The sequence below is a fragment of the Carassius auratus genome, chromosome 35, assembly GCF_003368295.1.
Source record: "Carassius auratus strain Wakin chromosome 35, ASM336829v1, whole genome shotgun sequence".
Taxonomy (NCBI): Eukaryota; Metazoa; Chordata; class Actinopteri; order Cypriniformes; family Cyprinidae; genus Carassius; species Carassius auratus.
In genome coordinates this window covers 14232493-14256142 of record NC_039277.1, presented here as the reverse complement: position 1 = coordinate 14256142, position 23650 = coordinate 14232493, and the positions used below count along the sequence as shown (strand labels likewise).

At 39.5% G+C, this 23650-nt stretch overlaps 1 protein-coding gene across 6 annotated transcripts in view; it reads right to left on the bottom strand.

The window, feature by feature from the left end:
- The window catches only part of LOC113054529 (GRAM domain-containing protein 1B-like), a 49557-nt gene that overhangs the window by 5037 nt on the left and 20870 nt on the right, over positions 1–23650 (bottom strand). For 2 of the 6 annotated variants that reach the window (XM_026220139.1, XM_026220143.1), the window contains exons 4-18: positions 10555–10771; positions 8442–8462; positions 3979–4063; positions 3661–3764; positions 3394–3489; positions 3243–3323; positions 3029–3144; positions 2311–2464; positions 1970–2162; positions 1726–1872; positions 1525–1643; positions 1268–1410; positions 1022–1125; positions 434–637; positions 252–342 (exon numbers count right to left, since the gene is read on the bottom strand). In XM_026220139.1, coding sequence (XP_026075924.1) covers positions 252–342; positions 434–637; positions 1022–1125; positions 1268–1410; positions 1525–1643; positions 1726–1872; positions 1970–2162; positions 2311–2464; positions 3029–3144; positions 3243–3323; positions 3394–3489; positions 3661–3764; positions 3979–4063; positions 8442–8462; positions 10555–10771 — 1875 coding nt within the window. Of the gene's footprint in view, positions 1–251; positions 343–433; positions 638–1021; positions 1126–1267; positions 1411–1524; positions 1644–1725; positions 1873–1969; positions 2163–2310; positions 2465–3028; positions 3145–3242; positions 3324–3393; positions 3490–3660; positions 3765–3978; positions 4064–8441; positions 8463–9485; positions 9507–10554; positions 10772–14248; positions 14714–20214; positions 20635–23650 lie in introns of those variants that run through there. The other 4 variants (XM_026220140.1, XM_026220141.1, XM_026220138.1 and 1 more) reach the window with 4 other exon arrangements.

The following is a 23650-nucleotide window of genomic DNA, read 5'->3' as shown; positions in this document are numbered from 1 at the left end:
ATGAAGATTAATCAGAAGGATATCAGCTCAAGACACTGAATGAAACATGCAGTGATGACTTTAAAAAGTCCTACTCTATACTTTTGTAGCATGCTACAGTATGCATACATCAAATTCTTGTGTTATACCAGAAACTGTCTTCATAAATGAGATGCACATGCTATAAATTAGCAATCTGGGAGAAAAGGATAAGGATAAGTTAAAAAGGATAAGTTTTTTGCTGTCTAATTCCTGTGAGCAGGAATACTCACACAGAGCTGATTATAAGCAGGAGTTTGGAAACACTGTAGAGAGCCAGGCCTTCAGATCTGTGCTCTGGGATGTGTCTGGTCTGTGTGGATCCTGCGACAACACATGCTTTATAATCAGTAACACAGAGAGAACCCTTCAAAAGTACAACAAAACAACATTATTTTCCAAAGTAATGTCGCACCTGCCACGTGTTTGATGCGATGGATGACACTCTTCTCTTCCTCAGGTGTGGTGACGGGGCTGAGCACCTCATCCAGGTGCTGCTGCCTCATGTGCGTCAGCTGCCGTTTCCTCCGCCTCATTGTAGCTGTGCGTAGCGCTTTGGATTTGGGAGACTGCTTGTGAGGTTCAGATAGCACCAGCTTTACCTTACTCAACTCCAGCTCTACACACACAGAGCAGAGAGAGAGAGAGAGAGAGAGAGAGAGAGAGAGAGAGAAACAGATATTGTTTTCATATTTATTTTTTCTATCATGTTCTGTTTTTTTTATTATTTTAAGGTCTTTTATTATCAAATTAAATATTTAAATAAATATTAAAAAATGTATGATCTGATTCTAATTTCATTTCAAGACCATTATTGGCATGAACATTGTTTATCTTCATCATTTTTATTTACATTTAGTCAATTAGCAGACACTTTTATCCAAAGCGACTTGCAAATGAGGACAATAGAAGCAATCAAAAAAGTGCAAGTGCTAGAGGGTTAGCCTTAGATTTTTATACTTAATTCATCAGTGTTATTTTATTAGTCCCTGCCAAAACTTACCTAGATACCTAAAATATTCATCCAGGCCACTCCAGAAGTTTCGCTCAATGAAGCCCTTGACCAGTCCCCATGGCTGCTTCCTGTAGCGTAGCTCAGCTGATACCCTTTTAGATTCGTGAGAAAAAACATAGCATTTTATCCTCACATGCTGTAAATGTTTTAGTAGATCACAGATCATTACACATTATATTGATATTTATTGGATTTTAAGGTAAATAATTAATAAATATAGAGCACAAGCTTTACCTCAGGCGGCACTTGTTCTTGGCGACTCTGGTGAGCATGTAGCGGTTGAGCGTGTAAAAGTAATCGTGATACGGGACGTTGTGAGTAATCACCTCGGCGTCGATGATGTAGCACTCGCTCACTTGACTGGCCTTGTGCAAAGTCTAGAAGAAGAAGAAAAAAAAAACAGATTTTCACAGCATCATCAGAAGACACAACTACATGAGACATGTCCCGTATGCTGTACGTGGCTTGTTTGTCTGCTCTGGTGAGCTCACCTGCGTCTCTGTGACTGCGGCCGTCTTTGGGGCCAGTGGATTGGAGAGGGAGACGGTGTACATGATCTCTCTGGTCTGATTACCAGTGTCCTCTTTCTTCCACGGGTGATAGACCACGTCTGAAAAGAGTAAAAAAAAGGTTAAATCAAAAAGAAAGAAAGGAAGGACGGACGGACAGATAGACAGACAATAACAGTCAACCTGAAAAGCGTCTCTGCTCCAGAAACTCTCTCATGAACTGGGAATCAGTGAAGAGGATGTCATGCAGTTTATCCACACTGAACTTGTACACTTCGTTAATGTACAGTTTCCCATTCAGATCTTCCTGGAAGGCTTGCACTTCCCCTGCTGAGATGACAGAAACAGGAAGAGTCCGTGTGTCACACCAGATATGGTGCGGTATATAGAAATGGTAAAAATCTATTTTTTGAGAGCGCGTACACACCCTCATCGTGCGTTTCCGACGAGTCGCTGAGTTCAGTGGGGAGGTCCTCATTGTCGTTGAAGTCAAGGGAGGGTGAGGGGGTGGGGACATGGGCGGAGCCACTAGTCTCTGGCAGCTTGTTGTCAGGTAACGGCAGGGGTAGGAGGTCTTCAGGGACACAGCCACTAAAGTCCTCCACTGGGGGCACGTCAAACTAACCAAACAGAAAGAATATCAATCACTCAAAACATGCGTTTTCCATTCTAACATTATGGTGTAGTGGTCAGGTATGGCAACCTTTTACAAACTACTATTCCCACAGTAATGCACTGATATGTTGTGTGGAGGAATCTGGTGCTTACATTGACCGGACCGTCTGTGCTGTCCGTGGAATTCAGACTGTTGTTTGGGAAAACCCTCCTATGGAGCTGGGGGCTGATGTCCATTTTGGCGTCTGGGGTTTTGGGGCAGTTGTCATTGGTCTCGTTCTCTTCTGTGGGAATCTCCTCACAGTACCTGCACCAGGGAGAAGGGCAACAGCTGCAGGTCAAGATTACCAGCTCGAGCAGAAGAATAGACCCTCTCCCACAGATAGCAATGGAATGGACCGATGGATAGTGGGTGAAAAGGAGATATGAAGATGTCTAGAATTAATGATCATCTGAATATTGGATGCACCAAGTTTGACTAGGTATATCTGAATGGGTACTTTTGATTTGTTGATTTTGATGGTGTTTTAAATTTATTGAATCGTGAGGGGCTAAATATATATTTTAAAACAAGTCTCTTATGCACACCAAGGCTGCATTAATTTAATAAAAAATACAGTAAAAGCAGTAATAATGCTAATGTAAAATAACAGTTTTCTATTTTAATATATTAGAAAATGTCATTTATTTCTGTGGTTCAAAGCTGAATTTTCAGCATCATTACTCCATTCTTCAGTGTCGCATGAAAATTGAGAAATCTCTTAAATGACTGTTTGCTGGACCTCTTCCTACAAAGCTGTGAGAGAGGGTAGAAATTTGTAAATTATGAATCACCTAAATGGTTGAACATTCATGACGGGGGAAAACTCACCCCATGGTGTTGAAATCGTCATCAGGAGGTACATAATCTTCATCATCACTGGTCAGACCCAGTTCATTCCCATAACACTGATGGACAAAGTGCCACAGCTCTTTGGGACACAATGGCTAGATAAAAATGAGAAACAGAGACACAGTGGGTGAACATGGCAACCAAGCATTTGTTTTCAATGGATCACTGGATATAATGCCATGTCTTGTCCAACCTTTTCCAGTAGGGCATTTTGCCAGAGTCTGAACATCATCATGTACGTCCGATCTCTTGCCCCGAATGAGGTAAAAAAGTGCTAGAGGAGAAAATGTGGATATTTAGTATTGGTACACTACTTAAAGTCAAAGTCAAAGGCCTGTGTTTACCTTTTCACCATCTGTGCACAGCTGGATGGCATTGGGGATGAGTCTAGCCGTCTTCTCTTTCGTCATGGAGCAAACATCTTTCAACCTCACAGTCAGCTACACACACAAGAAAACAAAGAAAACTCAACAAACCAGCAGCAGCCACATCTCAATACAGTATGTTCAATGTATATCACTCTATCAGATTCAGCGGTTCAAGAATATGGCATGAGTTGACGACTGATCGTAACTGATGCCCTTTGAGATGAGAGTAATTCATCAACTCACCAGCGTTTCCCAGCGGAATATGTTGCTATAGAAGCAGAGCCAGTTTTCAGAGAGGTAGAGGCGACCCTGCAGGAGGATATCTCTCTGCAGGGCACAGGAGTAGTCTGTCAGGATGAGGCGAGAGGTCAGAGGTCATGAATGTTAAGATACAGCAGCCCCTTTCATGCTTTTTTTTTACACATCTTTTTCAAATCACACACACCAAAAATTTAATAAGCTATCACTAGTTTGAAAAAAATAAAATACTAATTTAAAGCTGTGAAAATTTTAATTCCTACAGTATTATACCGTAGCATAAAGATCAAATATAAGACTCACCCACAATGAGGCGCTCTGTGTCAGGCAGCTGCTTAAAGAGCTTCCTGAAGTCTTCATTTCGCTGTTTGTATGTGGGACTCAAAACCTGAAAGACAAGAGGAGAGAGAGAATGAGACACAAACATCCAGACACAGACAAAACATTCAGCATTTCCCAAAAGGTACAAAGTAGACAAACTGTGAAGGGTCATTCTAAAAAACAGGTGCCATTTGTGTCCCCCATATACAACATAAAAAGTTTTTACAATATTTATTTTTTTCAATGCTCTGTTGGCTTCATTATCTACACCAAGGTACTGGATAAGTACTTCAGATCCTCTGCAGGCCTGTCCTGACTGAAACCACCAGCAGTTTGCGAGATGCTCATGATCTAACATAACAAAATCCAAACAAAAGGAGGGAGATAACTCTTTTCTCTACTCCTCTCTGATTGGTTGCTTACAGCAGGAACGCTCTCAGAATCCCGGTCCGTCCAATCACACGGAGGCACTTCGGGTTGTTGGACCTCCTCCCAGTCATAGAACCAATCAGACTCTGCTTCAAAACTGAGGATTTCCATCGCTCCTGTCCAGCGTTGGAGTCGATGCCACTTGTCTCACTTGTCTCCTGAGGTGTAATGCTTCACAACATGTGCGCTGAGATCCAGTGCAGTTTCACCATGCTCTGAAATGACCTGGAGTAACCTGTGCAACTGTTCTTTGGCATTATCTATTTTGCTGTTTAAGTAAGTCTCAGCACATAAACACCATGAAAACAATCTTCCACAGACAGCAGGAAAAATCCTCACACTGAAATACACACATCGCTCTTGACAATAAAAATGGAGCACGTTTTCCTCAGGAAATGAGTCAAATTTTTAACAAGACACAGAGGACAGTTAGTGGTAACATGGAGCAATGTCCGTCCTTTGGAATTGATCACTTGATGCTCTCAGAATGGAAATGTCCCTTGCAGCTGCTCTCTTCTTGTTTTAGGGTTTACACCTGCTGATCCACCAAATTTACAAAATACAAGAAGCAGTTCCAGATCCAGTCAACAACTGAGGAATGTTGCCACTTTACAGTGTTTTAGATCCAAACGGTTCAAGGTTTTCAATCCGGTTATCTAATGCATGGCGAGAAAATATCAATTCTGCCAAGAAAAACTAAATTGTTACACTGTTAACCTAGAAATATCCAGAGGCAAACATTCGTTTACACAAATCCAAAAATATAAAAGTGTTTGACTGCTTGAGGAAAAAAAACTCTTCTCTTCAGACAAAGAAAAAATTCTTTCTTCAGCATGCATATTCAAAATTGCCTGCATTAATATCCTTGCAAGCCAAGATGCGTTCGTCTGCCACGAGCAATTTTGAGTAAATTTCTTCCAAGAGGATGCAAAATTTCTCTCCAACTTGAGCTGGAGCAACCCTTTACTATGGCAGGAAAGAGTTCTCACTGAGACTTTCTACAAAACAATTCTGCCAAGAGGAGTGGGAGTGGCCTGAGAGAATGTTTGTGTGTGAGAAACAGGGAGGGGGAGGAGCTCGGGAAGCCAGCTGGCCAACAGAACCCCAAGGAGACGAGAGAGGAGGGGCCGTGTCAGATGTAGTAAACTCCTTGCTTCAGGCTGTACATTTTTCTCACTCATGATCGAAGAGCTGTGAGATTTATACGCTTCTCCTAGGACTGTCATTACACCCCTCCCCATCCTGGGTCAACCTAGATTTCACATCTCTCCAGAAATGTAGCAAAAACACCATTTATACTGCACTGATAGTCAGTTTCCTGAAGACCATTAGGTGCTTAATGACTGAACAAGACACTTCAGCTTCCACTAATGTTTTCATTTCATCACAAAGCCCAAAAGATTAGCATGAAAAGGAGAAGTTTTTTTGGTTTCATGAAGTGGGAGTAAGAGATCAAAACAGTGGGTGGTGGAGGAAAATATAGGATGGCGAGATAAAGAAAGTTTTAGAGAGAATCACAGAGGCCCCCATTGTGCACAAGTCATTTTATGGTGTTAGTGTTTACGCACGGCCAAGGACAACGCCTCAGTCTTCCCGCTCTCCCTCATACTCGCACTCTCACGGGGTGAACGAACTCTAGTTAACTTCCTGCGCTAGAGGAAGGGGGGACGGCGAGGGGATGCCAAATGGGTGAATCATCTCTCATTCTGGCCTCTCCTTCAGTCCCCTTTCAAGCAAAACATCTGAGGCAGACTCTTTGTTCAGCTCAGGAGCAAGACACACTTAGTAAAACCCTATCATTGCATTTGTTTCGAAAGCTCTAAGAGAGTCCCTTATTTGAACAATTGTGGTACTATGTCGCGTTGTCACTTGATGCCCAATGTCGAGCCTGGGTCATATAGGTATTCCATTTGAGATAGTTACCGAAATCTAATGGAGATATAGAAGGACGAGTCCTGTTCTTCTCAAGATTTTTCTTCCGCTGGCTTAGCGTCATGGGGAGTTTTTTTTTTTTCTTTTCTTGCCACAGCTGCTCTTCGCATGTTCACTCAGGGTCTGAAGGCCTAATGCATCATTTTCTGTAGAAGTCTTTGAAACGTAATGGATTGTAAAATGAGCAATTCAAATAAAAATGACTCAACCCTCCCAGCGACCACATGGGATTTGATTATAGTATACAGTCCTGTAGTCGAAAATGTTATTTCTTCACTGATTCCCTAATGGAATGGATGTCAGAAGAGTGTTTTAAAGTTGACATCTTACAGCTTGTGTCCGTCTCATCTGTCCACTCAGGAAAAACAAAAATGAGCAAAGTTGAATGTTTTCTGATAAGCGCACACTTGGAGGGAGTCCTAGAATCATTGTTTCCTGCTGATCTTTATTAACAGGGACTGTTATCTGTTATCACACAGCTTTTGGTGTCCACACATCCTGTTTTCTCTTCGTTTACGGAGACATGCAGAAGCTTCATTCAGACTGCCCTTGTACCTCCCTAACATTTTTAAGCCAAGTTTAAACCATCATCCATTCTATTGTCAAAATTTGGTCTGCTCAACTGAGTGATTCTAGGGAAAATGGGATAAAATGTAAAAAAACATAAATGTAAAACTAAAATGTAGGGATAAAATGTAGACAATATGATTAAATTTCTTAAGATTTTTCTAGAGGGAGAGAGAAAATTCTTTGACTTGAGTTTCAGGAGAGACCTCAAAATCTCATCAAATGCATCAAATTCCTCCAGAATCAAATGATCTGAGCTATACCATGCTTAGAAATTCATTCGTATATGTATTATGTTCGAGCAGTAACACAGCCTGATCCATGGCAGAAAAAGAAACTGTTTATTTGAGAGAGAGAACACTGCAGTCTTTGTTCTGCTGTTCTGCAGTGCACTTTCATCGAGATGGCCCAGAGGTTATGACCGACCATAACACACTGACAAAACATCACAAAGGCACTTGTGAAATGCTGAAAAAAATGTCGTGAAGAGCTGCCTGACCCGAAGAAAAAAAAAATCAATTCTTTCCCACAGGAAAATAAATGCTGGGAAAATCAGGTCAAACATCCAGCTTTAGAGAAGAAATAGGTAATTATTTCCAACATGTCTGTGAAAGCAGTTGAACTCAAACAACACTGGGAGGCGACATCATCCTACAACCAATAAAGCCTTTCCAATCCTGCCCAATGTTGTGCAATGTAACAATGTTTATCGTAACCCCTGAGCATTCCTGTAAAATTTGCCTAGAAGGCCTACAAAACACATACCGAAAGTAAACTGCATGCTGTTCTTGAACCATTAGGAGTACCGTATGCATGGTTTTGGTCTCTTTTGAAAGGTGACACTTTGAGGTTTGTTATGTTTAGGAAAGTCACTGTAAGAACTTACTGAACTGAATAAGGAAAAAAAAAATATTTAGCCCATTTATTTTTTTTTTTTTTCAGAAACAGATGTTGACTAGTCTCATGTAGTCTCTATAGTTGACTATAGCTGAAAGCTATTAGCTAAAAAAAACACAATGGGATCACAGCATGAAGCCTTGTTGGCAAAGACACTGATTATACCTGCTTTCCAAAGTTATAACTTTTTTTTTTTTTAAGTTGTATGTCACAAAGTTACAGTGGAACACTAACAGGTTAAAGAGAATGAAAACAAACATAGTGAAAGTAACCATGTGGCTTATGGGCTATTATGTGCAAAAAGGTGCTAACTGCTAACATATATGAGAGTATATCTCATATTTAGGACAAACTGGATAATGTACTTTCCCCGCAGCAGTTCTCTCTGTGTCCTCCACAATTTTTCAGATCGAATTTTTATCAAACTAGGCCTCACTGTATATCGATATAGATGATATTGCATCATACAATGTCGTTTATGAAAATATATATTGATATATCATACAAACTCAGTACACTGTCCAGCCCTAAATGCCGATATCATACAAACACACAACACTGAATATTTAAAAAAATCACTGATATAAATAGAACATAGAAAAGAATAAAAATAGACTTACGTTATACCAGCTTTGACTTTTCTGTGAGTTTGAAGAATCCGAATTTGATGGTGGAAGAAACAAGAGAGGAACAGAGGAACATTAGAGTGGGTTTTTAAGGGAGTCATCCAAATACATAAAAACACATACATTTGACTATCTACATATTATACACACACCACAGGGTTTAACTCTGAATGTGCAGGTATACCTGTGTGTTGCATCCATATTACTCTATCTATCTATCTATCTATCTATCTATCTATCTATCTATCTATCTATCTATCTATCTATCTATCTATCTATCTATCTATCTATCTATCTATCTATCAAAAATGTTTGATCAGCACAGGTATAAGTGCACTTCATTTGAGTATATCCTAAAGGATCACTGGTGCTTGTACCATTGCACATTCCTCATACACAACGCTTCCACAAGGGGGCAGTATTTACACTAAATTAAACTTTTTCTATAAAATGTTGCTAACCGTTTTGTGCATTTTATAGAGAACTGATCTACAACATCACAAGCAGCTCAAAACAACCTCAGCAGTGATTATGATACAGGTTTACGGTACACATACGCAAATAAAGACCTAAAAGCAATCTCTGCATTGAGCATTGGACAGAGCATCAGGAATCTACAGTTCTCTACTGCGGACTCTTCTCACGGGATTTAAGGGCACACATATTGAGTTCTTACTTTAATCAGGTTTAATCTGTCATACTGGAGAGAGAGTTCATCAAGAGTAAGAGGTTAGGTGTGAGATGTTTTACTAATATATGTTTTTCTGCCTCTGCGACACAAGTGATGCGTCTCTACTATGGCATCGGTAACTGAAGTCTGATTTGGTTTGATGCTGCCTCGGTACAGTTTGTTGTCTATTACAAGTGAACTTTTTTCATAGTGTTTCAGACACACTTGAATACATTTAACTTGGCATTACTAGCTAGCTTCACACTGGGTTTGTTTAGTAGGTTAGCACAGACAGGTGAAGCAGAGCATAATGGGATGGCTCACAGGCAGGATGGAAGTACAGTAGAGAAGAAAAGAGTGATGCTTACTTTAGACAGTCTCTTGTGGGACTAGCATGCATGAGAGGAAGAACAGATATCAGAAAACAAATAAAAAGAAAACTATGAATAAGTGCAGAGAAATGAAAAAAAAAAGAAAATAACAACTGTTGGGTGGTAAAGCTTTTCCACATGACAGAAGAGATGTTCTGTGTATTACTCCTGTACACGAGGTGCTGATGGATATGACATGATTATCCAATGATCGCTAACTTCAAATCAGACCAGAATGTAATGTGCCTCACATTGGGACAGGCATAAAGTATTTCTCAAATTTCCTCTTGTAAAGCATACCTTTTCATAAAATGCATTGTTCTTCTTGAAGAGGAGAACTTAACCTTTCATCTTGGAAATGAAATCCTTTAACAGATGCAATGATATGAAAATGAAAGCAAGAGCTCGGTTTCAAAATCTACTGAGCTGCCACGCTGTCTACTGTACACCTTTAGAAGCAAAATACTTAAGTTGAAATTAAAATACTAAATAAGATATTTTAATATAATTAGTAATATATATATTTTAAGTTTTGTTGCTAAACTTATGCTCTATCAAGTACTAGATATATTGTGTAAAACAGTCAATTCATTTATATATATATATATATATATATATATATATATATATATATATACACACACACACACACACACACACACACACACACACACACACACACACACACACACACACACAGTATATAGGTAATTATTTATTTATAAATGACATCATCATCGACTTGTCTGGGACTACCTTTTTCTCAATGAATATGCTGCTAACATAATATGATGTCTAAATTAATTTTTTAGTAGGCAGCTCACGGGGTTTTGAACTCAATTTACTGGAAAACTAAAACTGCAAACACCGTTATCATGTATGAACATGTGGACTATCATCTCTATGAGTACACATCATCTGCAATTTTATAACGCGACGCAGAATTGAGTTTAAAAACCTGCACTGATAAGAAATTGAATCCCATCGTAGCAATAAATGTGCAAGACATGCAGTATATGAAAACGGAGAGAGCAGAAGTACAGTAAGTACAGTCACACATGTTTACTTTGGAGTTCTTCCCTGCGGGGCGGGTGCTGTGAAGCGACTGGCTGTAGGTGCGCTGGATGGCCTGTTCCGGGGTGGAGGGGGCTTTATCAGAGGAATGATCGGAGCTCTTTTCCACCATGTTCTCTCCCTCTGGACTCTGGGGCGTTGGGGAGCGCAGGCGTTTATGCAGGACAGGCGAGCAGGCTGGCGAGCTGCGGTTCGAGTTACTGGCAGTGCTACAGAAACAAGACAAATATCCAGTAAAACACAGATTCTAGACTTCACAAGGAATACAAATGTTTGTTGGGAAGTAAGCACATAACTTCCAGACACACTGATCAGTGGTGCTCATGTGGGAGATGGTTCAAGTTTTCTTTAAGCCGGCAAAACAACAGAAGTCAACCACCAAAACAAAAGTGCGCGCACACACACACACACACACACACATTTTCCTAGCAGGCCACTCATTGGCCTTTCACCTCTGCCCTTTCAGCTTAGGAATGTATTCAGATTGACATCTCACAGCTCTGACCAAACACACAACAGCGGGGGTCACATCAAGAACCACTGCAGTACTGCTGGGAATTTCCACATCACTGACATTATCATATTATCTTTAGAAGACACAAGACTGAGAATGTAAAAAGTTTTACAAATAAGGACCATGGAAGCAATCACAATAGAGCAACGATATGCAAGTGCTATAACAAGTCTCAGTTAGCTTAAAAGGGTCATCGGATGCCCATTTTCTACAAGTTGATATGATTCTTTTGGTCAAAATTTCTCAGTGGTAGTGTAAAACAATGCCCTTCTTTTACCCTGTCAAAAACAGCTCTTTTCAGAGCAAGCTGTTTTGTAGATTTTCCTTTAAATGTTAATGAGCTTTGCTGACCCCGCCCCCTCTTCAGAGTTAATCTCAGAGAGACTGTTTACTTTAGCCGCATTCATCGTGAAACTTGCTAATTAGCACATTATTAGGAAAGGAGATTTGCAAAGATTCAACAAAAAAACATATACTCGCTTCTTCCGTTGCTGAAACTGGATCACGAATGATTCACGCGGACATGGACGTATTTAGGTAGACAGGGGATGTGTAACGTGTGGGTAGACGTCTCTGTGACGTCACACAGATAGGCATCTGAGATCGGCTCGATTTGAGAAATGGGAAATGGTTTAACAAGATAAAATACAAAAACCACTAGGTGGATTTTAATCATTATAGGGTGGTTGTGAACACACACCGCCAACACACATTTCAGTTCAAGCAACTTGTAAAAGTGCATGTAGCATCCGATGACCCCTTTAATGCAGTTCTACTCTTGTACTGCCTCATTTTATTTCTCTAAAGAGCTTTCAGGAGAAGCATCGAAGTTGGCAAAGTTAATAAAGCACATACTGTAAATAAAGCATAACTGAGAACTCCATTAATTCTTCTATAATGAAGAGTAACCTCTAGACATTAAAGTCGTCTTCTGGGAAAAACCATCAGAATGACACCCACTGGCTGACCTCAAACACACAGAATTGCTCACAAAGGTCAAGATCATGTTAATAACACTGAAAATGAAAAGGTTTTTTTTCAATCAGAAGGGGAAGCACTTCATCTATCTCTATCTCAATCTCTCCATGCAGCAATCCTCCATCTTCCTGCTGTCAGCCCTTCATCTGTCCCTCAGAGCGGGCACCGATCTTAATTATTAATGTTCTGTACCTGAGCTAAGAGCTGCCCGGCTGGAAAAACAAACACAGTGTGACAAAAGAGAGATAAAGCGAGAGAGAGAGAGAGAGCAGATAAAACACAGCAACTCATAAAACACCTCACAATATCTCTGGTTTCATATCAGCCTAATGCACTTGTGCACTCAGGCAGCCGTTCCCTCCCAGAACACACATCCACATGTTGTACAAGGTTCTGACGGCAAATAAATCACTGCAGATGAAACCTTTATAGAAACAGTGGCATCAAATTACTGGTGCATATGTCTACATCTGTCCTGCTGTCAAGAATCTGTTAGATCAGCTGCTTAAATGTTTTCTTGACCATCATCAAATTTCATATACAAAGTGAGGATGAGAAGCACAGTTCTGGCAAATGAACTGCAAAGTTGTTGATTTGAAATTCTGTTGTATTTATGTCTAAATAAGTAGTCTAAATACTAATAAAAATCGTTTTTAAATGCCATTAGTGAATTTAGGCATCACAACTTTTATAAGGTACAGTATGGAAAGTGTGATCTAAAATGTAAAAACATACTAAACAAGCATGCAGAATTAAATAATCAACATTGACTGATAAATTAATAGTATATATTTTAAGAATAAATTGTAAAAAAATATATTTTCTAAAAAATATATTATTATAGTATATATATTATATATATATTTTAGGATTATTATAGTAAACTAAAAATAAAACCATAACATTTTCATTACATGAAATAAAAAATGTTAACTATAATAATATAAAATAATAATAATAATAAAAAAAAAAAAAAAAAAAAAAAACATTTCAGCTAGTTGACAAGGCGACATTTCTCATTTTCCTTCAGGTTAACTTAACTAAAATAATGTAAACTTATATAAAATAAAGTTATATAGAAATTTTATAATTCTCTGGAGATATTCTTCTGTACTCTTTTTTATTATTATTATTATGTATGAATTATTCCTCTTACAAATCTGAACTGTGTACCTTTTTTCCTGTGTTTTTTTTATGGTTCCTTTTTATATTTGTGCTATAATCCCAATTTAGTAAACATAATTATTACAACAACAACAAAAAAATACAAATATGTAAATAAAAATTTTACATTTTACCAAAAAACTAATAGTGTCTCTATGATGCTAAAATAAAACTGCTACCCACTAGTTGTGCACTAGATAGTACATATATTGTGCAAAGTGTGTGAATTATTATTTTTTTTTTCCGAATCTACAGCACATACAGAGTCCAATAAGCAGGTACCTCATAATCCATTCAAAACATGTCTTCTACAAAAGCTTTGTCTATCATGTTGAGCACCTGATGTTAGTGATAAAAGGTCTTTATCAAACTATAGAAAAAAAACAGTTATTATGGCTGGCTGTCTGGCTCTCCTCACCCCTCACCTGTCATAGCGGCACTCATTAGGGACCTAATGACAGGCCACTGAGGCGTATTCACATGTATATGTGTGAATGCAGTTTTCACATTTGTGCTTAAATGTTGAGACTAAAAAACCAACACACATCTAAGTGTGCAACACACTTCTGGTCTAAGAAAGTGTTGTTTTCTCCAACCACCAGTTGAAGGTTAAAGCTCTCTCACGCTAGCCTACATCACAGAGAGCAAAAAGCAGAGATAAACATCTTTCTCACACTGGTTGAAGGGGTGAAAATGCTCGTATGTGATGCAAAAAAAAAAAAAGAAATGCTTGCAACATGCAGAAAATGTGATGCATTGCTCTGGTCAAATGACGCATATCAGATATTCTTCTAAAAACATCATCAAATTCATCCAGTTCCAAGAAGGACTACTGAGATGGGTTTAAAGATGCTGGTAGCATCAAAGAAATCACTCAGATAAATATTGAAAGGTGGCAAAAGCATCTGTGATAGCTGAAATACTGGAAATTGTCGCTAATGGACATGTCAAGTGCGCCTGCCCATCATGCAAATGCAAAAATAATTACTTCCCTTCATGATTTTCATGCAAAAATCACACACAGACAAACCTGGTGGCCATGAGGGGCTACATGAAAGCGTTGGGCTCAGCTTCATTCATTCAGTGTGGCTGCAGTGTGGGGATGGAGTGATGTGACGAGAGAGGAGGAAAAGAGGAGGCGGAGCATATCATCTCTGAATCCAGCATCCTTGTTTTTTTCAAGCAGTCTTTCTCGTTTTCTCGCTCTTCCGCATGGCCGTTTCCTCTGCTGTCCTGTTAGTCTCTCGCTATCATTCTGTCTGGGTCAGTGGGGACAGGAGGACGGTGAGCTGGCGTGAAAAACGACTCCTGTGTGGCGGCTGGGGTTGATATAATATGCATGGGTTTCTTGAATGAAGCCGCACACGTCAGCAGCTTGAACAACAAGCCAGTCTCTGGCTCTCTACCCCTCCCCCCGTCCAATCACACCACTCCCCTCTCACTCTCACTCGCTCGCTGACTCTGTCCTCTCCTGTGATGCATATGCCAGCAAATCCTGCACACATATACATTTTGGTCTGAATAACTTGTATTGTAACCGATGGTACTATTGCATATTGCATATGTGTGAATGATGGCTAAAATCCTCAGTGTTGTTGAAGAGCAATGTGCTGTTATTTTTATGAACGATGACCGTTTCTTTGGTGTATCATAAAAGAGGCAATTCCTATGATAACAAAGCTGAATTTTCAGCATCATTACTCCAGTCTTTATTGTCACATGATCCTTCAGAAATTATTTAAATACACTGACTAGGTTAAGTTATTAGAGGCCAAGACCCGAAGGTGCGATGGCACCTATAATATACGTTGGCATTCTTCTTTTTCTTCTTCCCAGGGGGTTTTATGGCAGCCCATAGAACTACTTTTTGGGAAAGTTATTAAATTTGGCACACAAATAGAGGACAGTCTCAACATTAACCGTAGCAAGTTTGGAGCCTTGAACCCAAACCCCCTAGCACCACTAACAGTTCATAACTTTCGAACAGTAAAGTTTAGAAGCAAAATAATTTTTTCCTCTGATTCCTTGGCTCACGTCGAATGCTTACCAAAATGTAAAATTCTACAGGTCAAGACTTCGGTCAAGACTCTTCAGACCACACTGGCTAAGGGTGCTTTCACACTAGCACTTTTGGTGCGCACCCGGGTTCGATTGATGTCAGAGTTCGGGTTCGTATGGACGATGTGAACGCCGTACTCGGATGTGCACCCGTGAACCGTACCCGAGTCTGCTTAAAACGGTGGTCTGGGGTATGCTTCATGTGAACTCTGGTATGGTTCCCTGCTTATGTGAACGCAATCGTACCAAATCACGGAAGTGGACCACGTTTAATGACAAATTATTTGATGAAAATGTGTGTTTGTGTGTGTGTTTCACTCACTTTCCTGATGAGCATGACTGATGCGCTGCAAGCAGAGAGTTGTACATCTCATTTATGTTCGCCTTCAACGTTCTTTAGAGCATTTTCAGTGCATTCGTAAGACAGACGCAAGTGCTGTTATGTTCCGAAGCTTTATAAACAAAATGAACAGTTCAAAAACGTTATACATAAAAGTGCAGAGAGTAATGTTATGCATTTGCCGCCTTCTCCTGCGCTGTCGTTACCAAGCAACGGGGTAAACAGCTGCTGGCTTGATGACGCAAGCGAACCGTGGTTCGGACACAAATATTACAATATGAACAGTCCAGCGGGGGCAGGGGGAGGGGGGAGCAACCGAACTCAGGTTCGGACCAGGCAAGTGAAAGCACCCTAAAAGTTCTCTAGTTCTTGAATAATGTGCGAACGAATCTGACGAAGAGTATGGCAAAATGTACATGAGGCTTTATCTGCGCAGCGCTTTAGCATATTGAGACCAAACTTGGTGTGTGTTATAAGAGCTGTGGCTACCTGGACAGTTTCTTCAGAGATATGAAAAAATGGCTATTTTTGCTTAGAACTTCAAAACGATTTGGACAAAACTGGTTTCTTTAGATTCAGTGCAGCATGCCGAGTTGAACCATACCCAAATTTCCCATGTCAGTCATTTTGGGTGTTGGCCATTTTGAATTTTGTCATAAAATGTTATATATGCATTGCTGTATCATTACAAAACTCGATATGTGTCTTGGGCACCATGCCCTGATGGTATAAAAAAGGTTTCAGGGCAGCACCATCTATTGGAAAAGAGCTATAATGAAATGTCAAAAAAAATTAATTACTTTTGAGTATATTAGCCTATTGTAATGACTCTTTGCCATAGTCGGCTGAACCTATTTTTTTTTTTTTTTTTTTATCTAAACCATCTGTCTGATTTTCACTAAATTCAAGGCAGATCATCTTCAGACTGTTAAAAAAAAAAAAAAAAAAAAAAAAAGCACTGCAACAAATTTGAGGGATGATGTCAAAATGACTAAGGATGCATCTCTGCAACGTTTAACATTGACATTCAAAAGCTTAATTATTCTCAATATTTGACTGGAAGTATAAATGTATTAGACCAGAGTCAGATCAAAATCAGAATATATTAGGTTATGATTAGATTAGAGACTCCAATAAGATCAGAAAGGTCTGTTTAAACTGTCATCTGTTCATTTTAGGTATCTAAAAAATTGCATCAGATCATGATTCAGTTAGATTATATTAAATCAGATCAGAATCACATCAGTTCTATGTTACTGTAGTACATTTAAATTAGGGTCTTATCACAGAGACCCTAAATATTGGTCACTTCAGATTGTAATCATAATTCAAGAATAATCAGATGATTTACTATCACAACATCACAGAAACAGAGACAGGAATAAGACAATGAAAATAACAAAAGAACAAATCAAACCATGAATTTGTGAATCAAATCAAGCTAGTCGGATCTACACTGAATCAGAGAGAGAGAGAGAGAGAGAGAGAGAGAGAGAGAGAGAAAGAGACAGTGCATCTCTGATTAAAATAGGCCTGTAATCTGCTCAATGCTTTTCAACTGCAGCACCGAGTCAGCAACAATAAATCACCCCAAAGAATTAAACACCAACATAACTGGAACAAACAGCTCATCTTTACTATAATAAAAGCTTTATAACAATCAGTAGCCTATGTATACTGTGAAAAGCATGCAAAATTTTGTATGCATAGAATACCCAGCTCACCTACTACTGTACAATTTCCAACATGAACAGTATGCATCAGAGCACACTGCTTGAAATGGCGTCAATCATAATAAAAATGTATTTGTCTTATTACTTAATCCAGCTGCCTGGCATTTTAAGGTGCTGTATGTAATTTTTTTACTCTACTAAAGCATAAAATACCTTAACGTGTTTGCAGATATTCAGGAAACATGTCAAACTCACATACTTGCTTTTCTGAAAAACAATACTACAGTATAGACAGTTATTCTGCTTTAAATTGTGCAATGAATCCATGCCAGAATGTATGTTTTTGTTTTGTGATTCCACCCACTGCCAGTTTATCCAATTGGGTTCTGACATCCCCAGTTGCCAATTGGTGGAAAACACAGTGTATTCTAGCCATGGAAGCTTTCAAACGAACGGAGTCATTTAAAAAAGTCATTAAATTACATTGTAAAGATAGTCACCTTCCATTGTCAACTGTGCCTGTTCCTGTTGTGTGTCCTCAATCTGGCAACCCACATGAAAATCTAGTTTGCGGAAGAGGGGGTGGAATGACAGAAACATCTCCGATATTTTGAATTTGGACTGGGGGACCCATTTCAACCACTACGTATCAATATTACATACTACACTGTTAACTATTGGACACCATACAGTCAGATCATCTGTCAAGTAATGTAGCCACCATCAAATGTTTATCATTCCATACACACATACACACTACACATACACTACATACACACACAGTCATTTTGTTTTAACAGTGTGCAGTCTGTGCAGTATAACTGAAACACTCTAACACACTCGCATTCTTCGACTGTGACAGAGCTGTCCATCATCTGCCTTCTGCCATAGAAAGTACATTCTCTTTATACAGTATTCTACAAACAGATGCTATAAATCTGGACAATCAAACGGGATTAATTTAAACAAATAATATAAAAGTAAACAAAATGGCAAATCTGTGATGTGTTTTCATGAGGGACTCATAATTGTTTATCAACCTGTCTCTTGGATTTCACTGCAGGAAACACACACAGATGGACACAGTGAAGACCCAATCCAAGGACACACTCTGCAGTGCTCATTAAACAGCGCTGGGAGCATGAGTCCCACCGGAGGACACAGCAGCACACAGATGCTGAGACTGTCCACACGGTTACCGCAGAGCAGCTAATTATCAGAAAACTGTACAGATACACCAGTGTAGGGAAAACTGTCTATAAACCACTTACAAAAACATGGAATGCCTTGGTATTTTTTGTAACATGTATTATTGTAATATGTTTCTTTTGACATGTTCTATTGTAATTCACTAATTCATGAAATACACTGCAATACAATAAAAAATACCATTGTATTTGCTGATTTTTAACGTAAGCGCAGGTGTAGCTATTTGCAACTTGCATGCGCATGGCTTCCGGTTTCATCTGCTACCAGTTATTTTAGCTATACAAGACATCTCGTTTGTACAAGACATCATATAGTTGTATTGTCATTACCATAAACACATTGGTTTGCAGCACAAATAGTTTAACTGCTTACTGCACTCGTTATTCTTTTAGTTATTATGTACAGTGGCTAATGAATCAGAAGTCTTGCGCAATCACAGAAAATACTTCCGCATTGCAAAATAGGATGGACAGAATATAATTCAGTAGCATAGTGTATATTAGAAAACCATGGTATTATTGGCCTAATTTCCAACTGACGAGTTTAGGATGGGAAAGTTTCTTTGTTTGACCAATGACAGACGGGGAGTTTCTGGAAATCTCAGATTAGAACTAGACACCTTGAGGCCAAGATGCAGACCAGCAGCTTTCCAGACCAGGCTAATCATTTAGAATTAATAACGAAAATGCTCATTACTATATATATATATATATATATATATATATATACATGTATATATGTATGTATGTATGCATGTAATAATTGTATTATATGCAGCACATTTTCTTGCAAATGCTCTGTACGGTAAAGATGTCATCTGTGTTTGAGGTTTTTATAACACGTGACAGAATTTTTTTCTCTCTCTCATGAAGTTGAAATGTCTGTAGACTACAAGACTGAGACACTAGCCCTATCAGATAAGACATCTTAACACCAAGTTCTTCATATACAAGCTTTATCAACTCCTGATCTACTGTAACGTATTTGCAGCATTATTAACAAACATTTGCATTTAGCACGTTTATCAGATTGAAATGTACGGTATTACAAATGACAAGAACGTGTCCAAAACACAGTTCAGTGTGAAAAACAATTAAAACTCTTTGCATCGAGCGACTGCTTCATAATACCAACTGGCAAAGTTTTTGTTTTCCCAATTTTTTTCATTGCATCGCACCACTAAACACCTATCACAAATAGCACACTATGATATTTTGTTTTGTTCATATGTAGCAGTGTATATACATGAAACAAGAAAAAGGAATATAAAGATATTATCACATGAAAACTGCACTGTCACTGTCTCTTCAAAGACTAATCTATACTGAACTCAAAACCCATAAATAAGCTGTCACTATCCAACACTATCTAAGAGGGCACTGTTACATAACCATTAAAAGGTTGACATTAAAGTCAACCATCCCAGCCTCAGCTGTGTGACTGCCAATTACTTGGAGCTATGGAGAATGAATTCAGTCATCAGAGCAAGTCGACACTGTACTTGGTTGATTTAAACTAACGGACATTAATACGTCATTGCAGATCTCTGACAGCGACAGATTCAGAGCGCACACAGCATAATGCAGGTGTTTAGGATGAGCTTGGCAAGTCAAAATCTCTTTCTTGCGACACTAAAATAAGAGGTACACAGAAACGAGAACTGCACAGAGAAGAGAGGCCCATGGCAGACCAGTGGTATCTATCCTTTTATCTTACCAGGCGAGCTTGAAGCCCTTCATTAGTGCAGTAAAGGCAGTCCTGATCCCACAGTGTCATCTTCCCATTTCACGAGCCGCCTTTCCCAAGGCATCCTGAGCTGGATGATAATCCGGGTCGGTTCGCGTGACCCAAGCACAGGTGATCAGCCCCGACTCAGAATGCCTTATTCTGCATGAAAGTGCCGGGCAAAGCCATACTTCCACATCCTGTGTGTGAAGCGCTCATGTGCACCTCTCTGAAATGCAGCAGCCTCTCTCTCTCTTCCTGCAGATGAGGGCATGAACGGCTCTTGTCTCAATCCGGTACTCACTGAGCATGCTCAGATCCTTCAGGCCACTCCCCCCTGCTTCCTTCCTGACTCAGAGAGTCATGTCTGGTCTCACTGCTGCTGCGGTGTGTGAGGTACTATGAGGCAGTCGACAGCTGGTCCGCTAATCCCTTAATACAGATGAATGGTAAACACTTTGAACAGTGTGTGTGTGCATGTGTGTGCGTGCGTGCGTGCGTGCGTGCGCGTGTGTGTGTGTTTGTGTGTATGTATGAGAGAAATGCATTGTATGGTGTCTTGTTCTATCCTAGTTTGAGCTGCTATAAGCCACACACACACTGCTGATATTATGGCAAATATCTAGGCAGGTGTACAGGCTAGCAGTTTTTCTCTGATCCCATAGAATCACAGGTCACAGAAACATCCACAAGCTGTCTGAACACATAAACGTCTATAAAATTGTGATATGTCTTCGGAAAAAGGGCTTAATGTGTCAGTAAATTGCAACAGCAGTTGCAGACTCATTTTTGAGGGATGTGGCGTTCAGCTTTGACTGAGTATAAAAGACAAGATTTTGCTGAGTTAGTCTCCAGACATTCTTAAATACAGTGACCATGATTTTGCAAAGTAAGAGATGTTCCTGAATCAACATCCTTGTTGAACAACATTTATATCAACCAATAACTGTTGAGGATTAGAGTTGGGTTTTTAGGCATGAAAAGTATTCTAGCTGATTATTTCCCTCTTATTTTAGAGGTTAGAAAAGTTGTTTCTGTACTGACAAAATGTGTTCGTTTAGTGATATTAGGTAACATGAGATAGCAATTGTTATGGATGTATGCAAATACACAGTGCTGAACCACTGGAAGTGCAGACAGTAAAGTGTGTGATTGTCACCCAGTAACAAAAAAAAAAAACAGGACATAGACTTTCACTGATTCAATCACTATCGGTGAGAACACACCTTACACCGGAAAAAAAAAAGGTAGAAACATTCTGAAATCATTTAGAAATTAGTAGTAAATTCCACGAATTGTAACACATTTAATTCATTGTGAAATTCTTAAGTAGACAGATACATATTAAAAATACACTTTTTTAGGTTTTTGAAGAGACTAGAATGAAGACACCTGAACCTGAAAGTTTAACTGCTATTTCGGATGACTATGATACTACTTAAAAGACTAGCACACATGCACATTTTAAAGATTGCTAAACACATTTAAAAATTGCCATATAATCCCCGTTTTCCAATCCTGCAGCGGATTCTGATTGGCAGAGGATTTGACAATCAGAATGAATCCCTGTAAAAGCATTAGCCAATCAGAGTGAGTGCATGTCACTGTGGTGCTGAATGGACAGCTCCATCACAGGCTCTGAATGTGAACCCAACACACCACCGTACGCCATCTGAAACACAATTTTATCTGGAAATTAAATGTATGAGTATAGTTTTGTGAAGACAAAATAAAAAATGGGAAATGTTCACTCCCCCATGGGATTAAATTATATACGTGGCACAAACTATATCCTTTCATTAATTAATATTTTAATTCTTATATGATCTGATTAGCAATGTTACTTGTCCCAAAGGCAGTTGAATATGGAAAAATCATTTTAAATAGCCAGCAGCTATCACTCTGCAGCTCTCATCTGGTTGCCCACTGAAGCTAAGCAGGGTTGATCCTGGTCAGTACCTGGATAGGAGACTTCATGGGGAAGAGGTGCTAGTGAGGCCAGAAGGGGTGGTCTGCATGGGTCCTAGCACCCCAGAATAGTGACAGGGACACTATAGGTAACAAAAGCACCATCCTTCGGATGAGATGTTAAACTGAGGTCCTGAGTCTCTGTGGTCATTAAAAATCCCAGTCTTTAGAATAGAGAAGTGTTGTGACCTCAGCATCCTGGCCAAATTTGCCCATTGCCCTCTGACCATCATGGCTTCCTAATCATCCCCATATAATGATTGGCTTCATCACTTTGTCTCCTCTCCACCAATAAGATTGTGGGTATTCTGTGAGTATATGTAATCGGTTGCATCATTGGTTGCACGTTTCTTTGCCCTTGCTGGGTCTCTAGGGGTCTGAGTGGGGAAGCACAGATGAGGATCTCTGGCTCCCGCCGAACCAGGCCAGTGGAGGCTGGAGTTTATTTATGTGGGTCCAGTCATGCTATGTTTACCCTCGCGGCCCAATGGCCTCCGACAGCTTTTACATAGCCCCGCCCCCTCGGCATCGCTGAGCTCACTGCCGTATGGAGGTTGACAGGAGCCAGCCAATGAGAAGAGAGCATGAGGAGTCAGGTGATGAGGTGACTGTCAGGCTTAGTTAGTGAGCATACTGGAGAGAGTGAAGTGAGGCAGCTAATCCCTGCATGCATGCACACACACACACACACACACAGAAATTAAACCAAGCACTGCACACAACCCTGACTAGCAAAAATAACAGAGATTATTATACGACTGAAAAGAGCTCAGAGGGTTAGAAGACATTATTAACTATTTGTCAACTTCTGATATAATGCCAACATAAGAGCAACATTATTAATAAAAGAATACTTATTTCATACAATTTTTACTGAAAATAAAATGTTGACAAGGCTGTGGGTAGAAAAAGCTTTTTTTAAGATGAAGGGGAAACAACAACAACTGTCCAACCATTAGCCAATGCCGAGGCAAAATATTGGCCTAATAATTGGCCTGGAATATCAGGTTGTGACTCTCTCTATATATATATATGCAGAAAGCTCTACAGTTCAGATTTACAGATATGTAGAACTTTAGCAATGAATTGTGCTCAAAACCCATTGAAATCTGTGGAATTCATTGCAGATTCCATGCAGATCCACTCATACCTCACAGATTACTGAGGAGATGACTTATGATACAAACACCAAGGTCTCTGGTGTTTTACTGAGATTTATGCAGCAGCACTGGTGAATCCCACACAAGGAGGAGAACTCAATCAGTCACTCATGACCTACTTTCACTGGTTCTATACAGCCCACTGTTCCTGACAAAAACCCAAAGAACTCTGAGAGTTAGTTTAATCTGCAAGTAAAATGACTCAGTGCCCACAGACAGACAGACAGATGTCCACAGAGGACTAAATTTACGAATGTCTGAGGAAAGAGTTCATTTGACAGTAAGTCAGAAGTGCACAT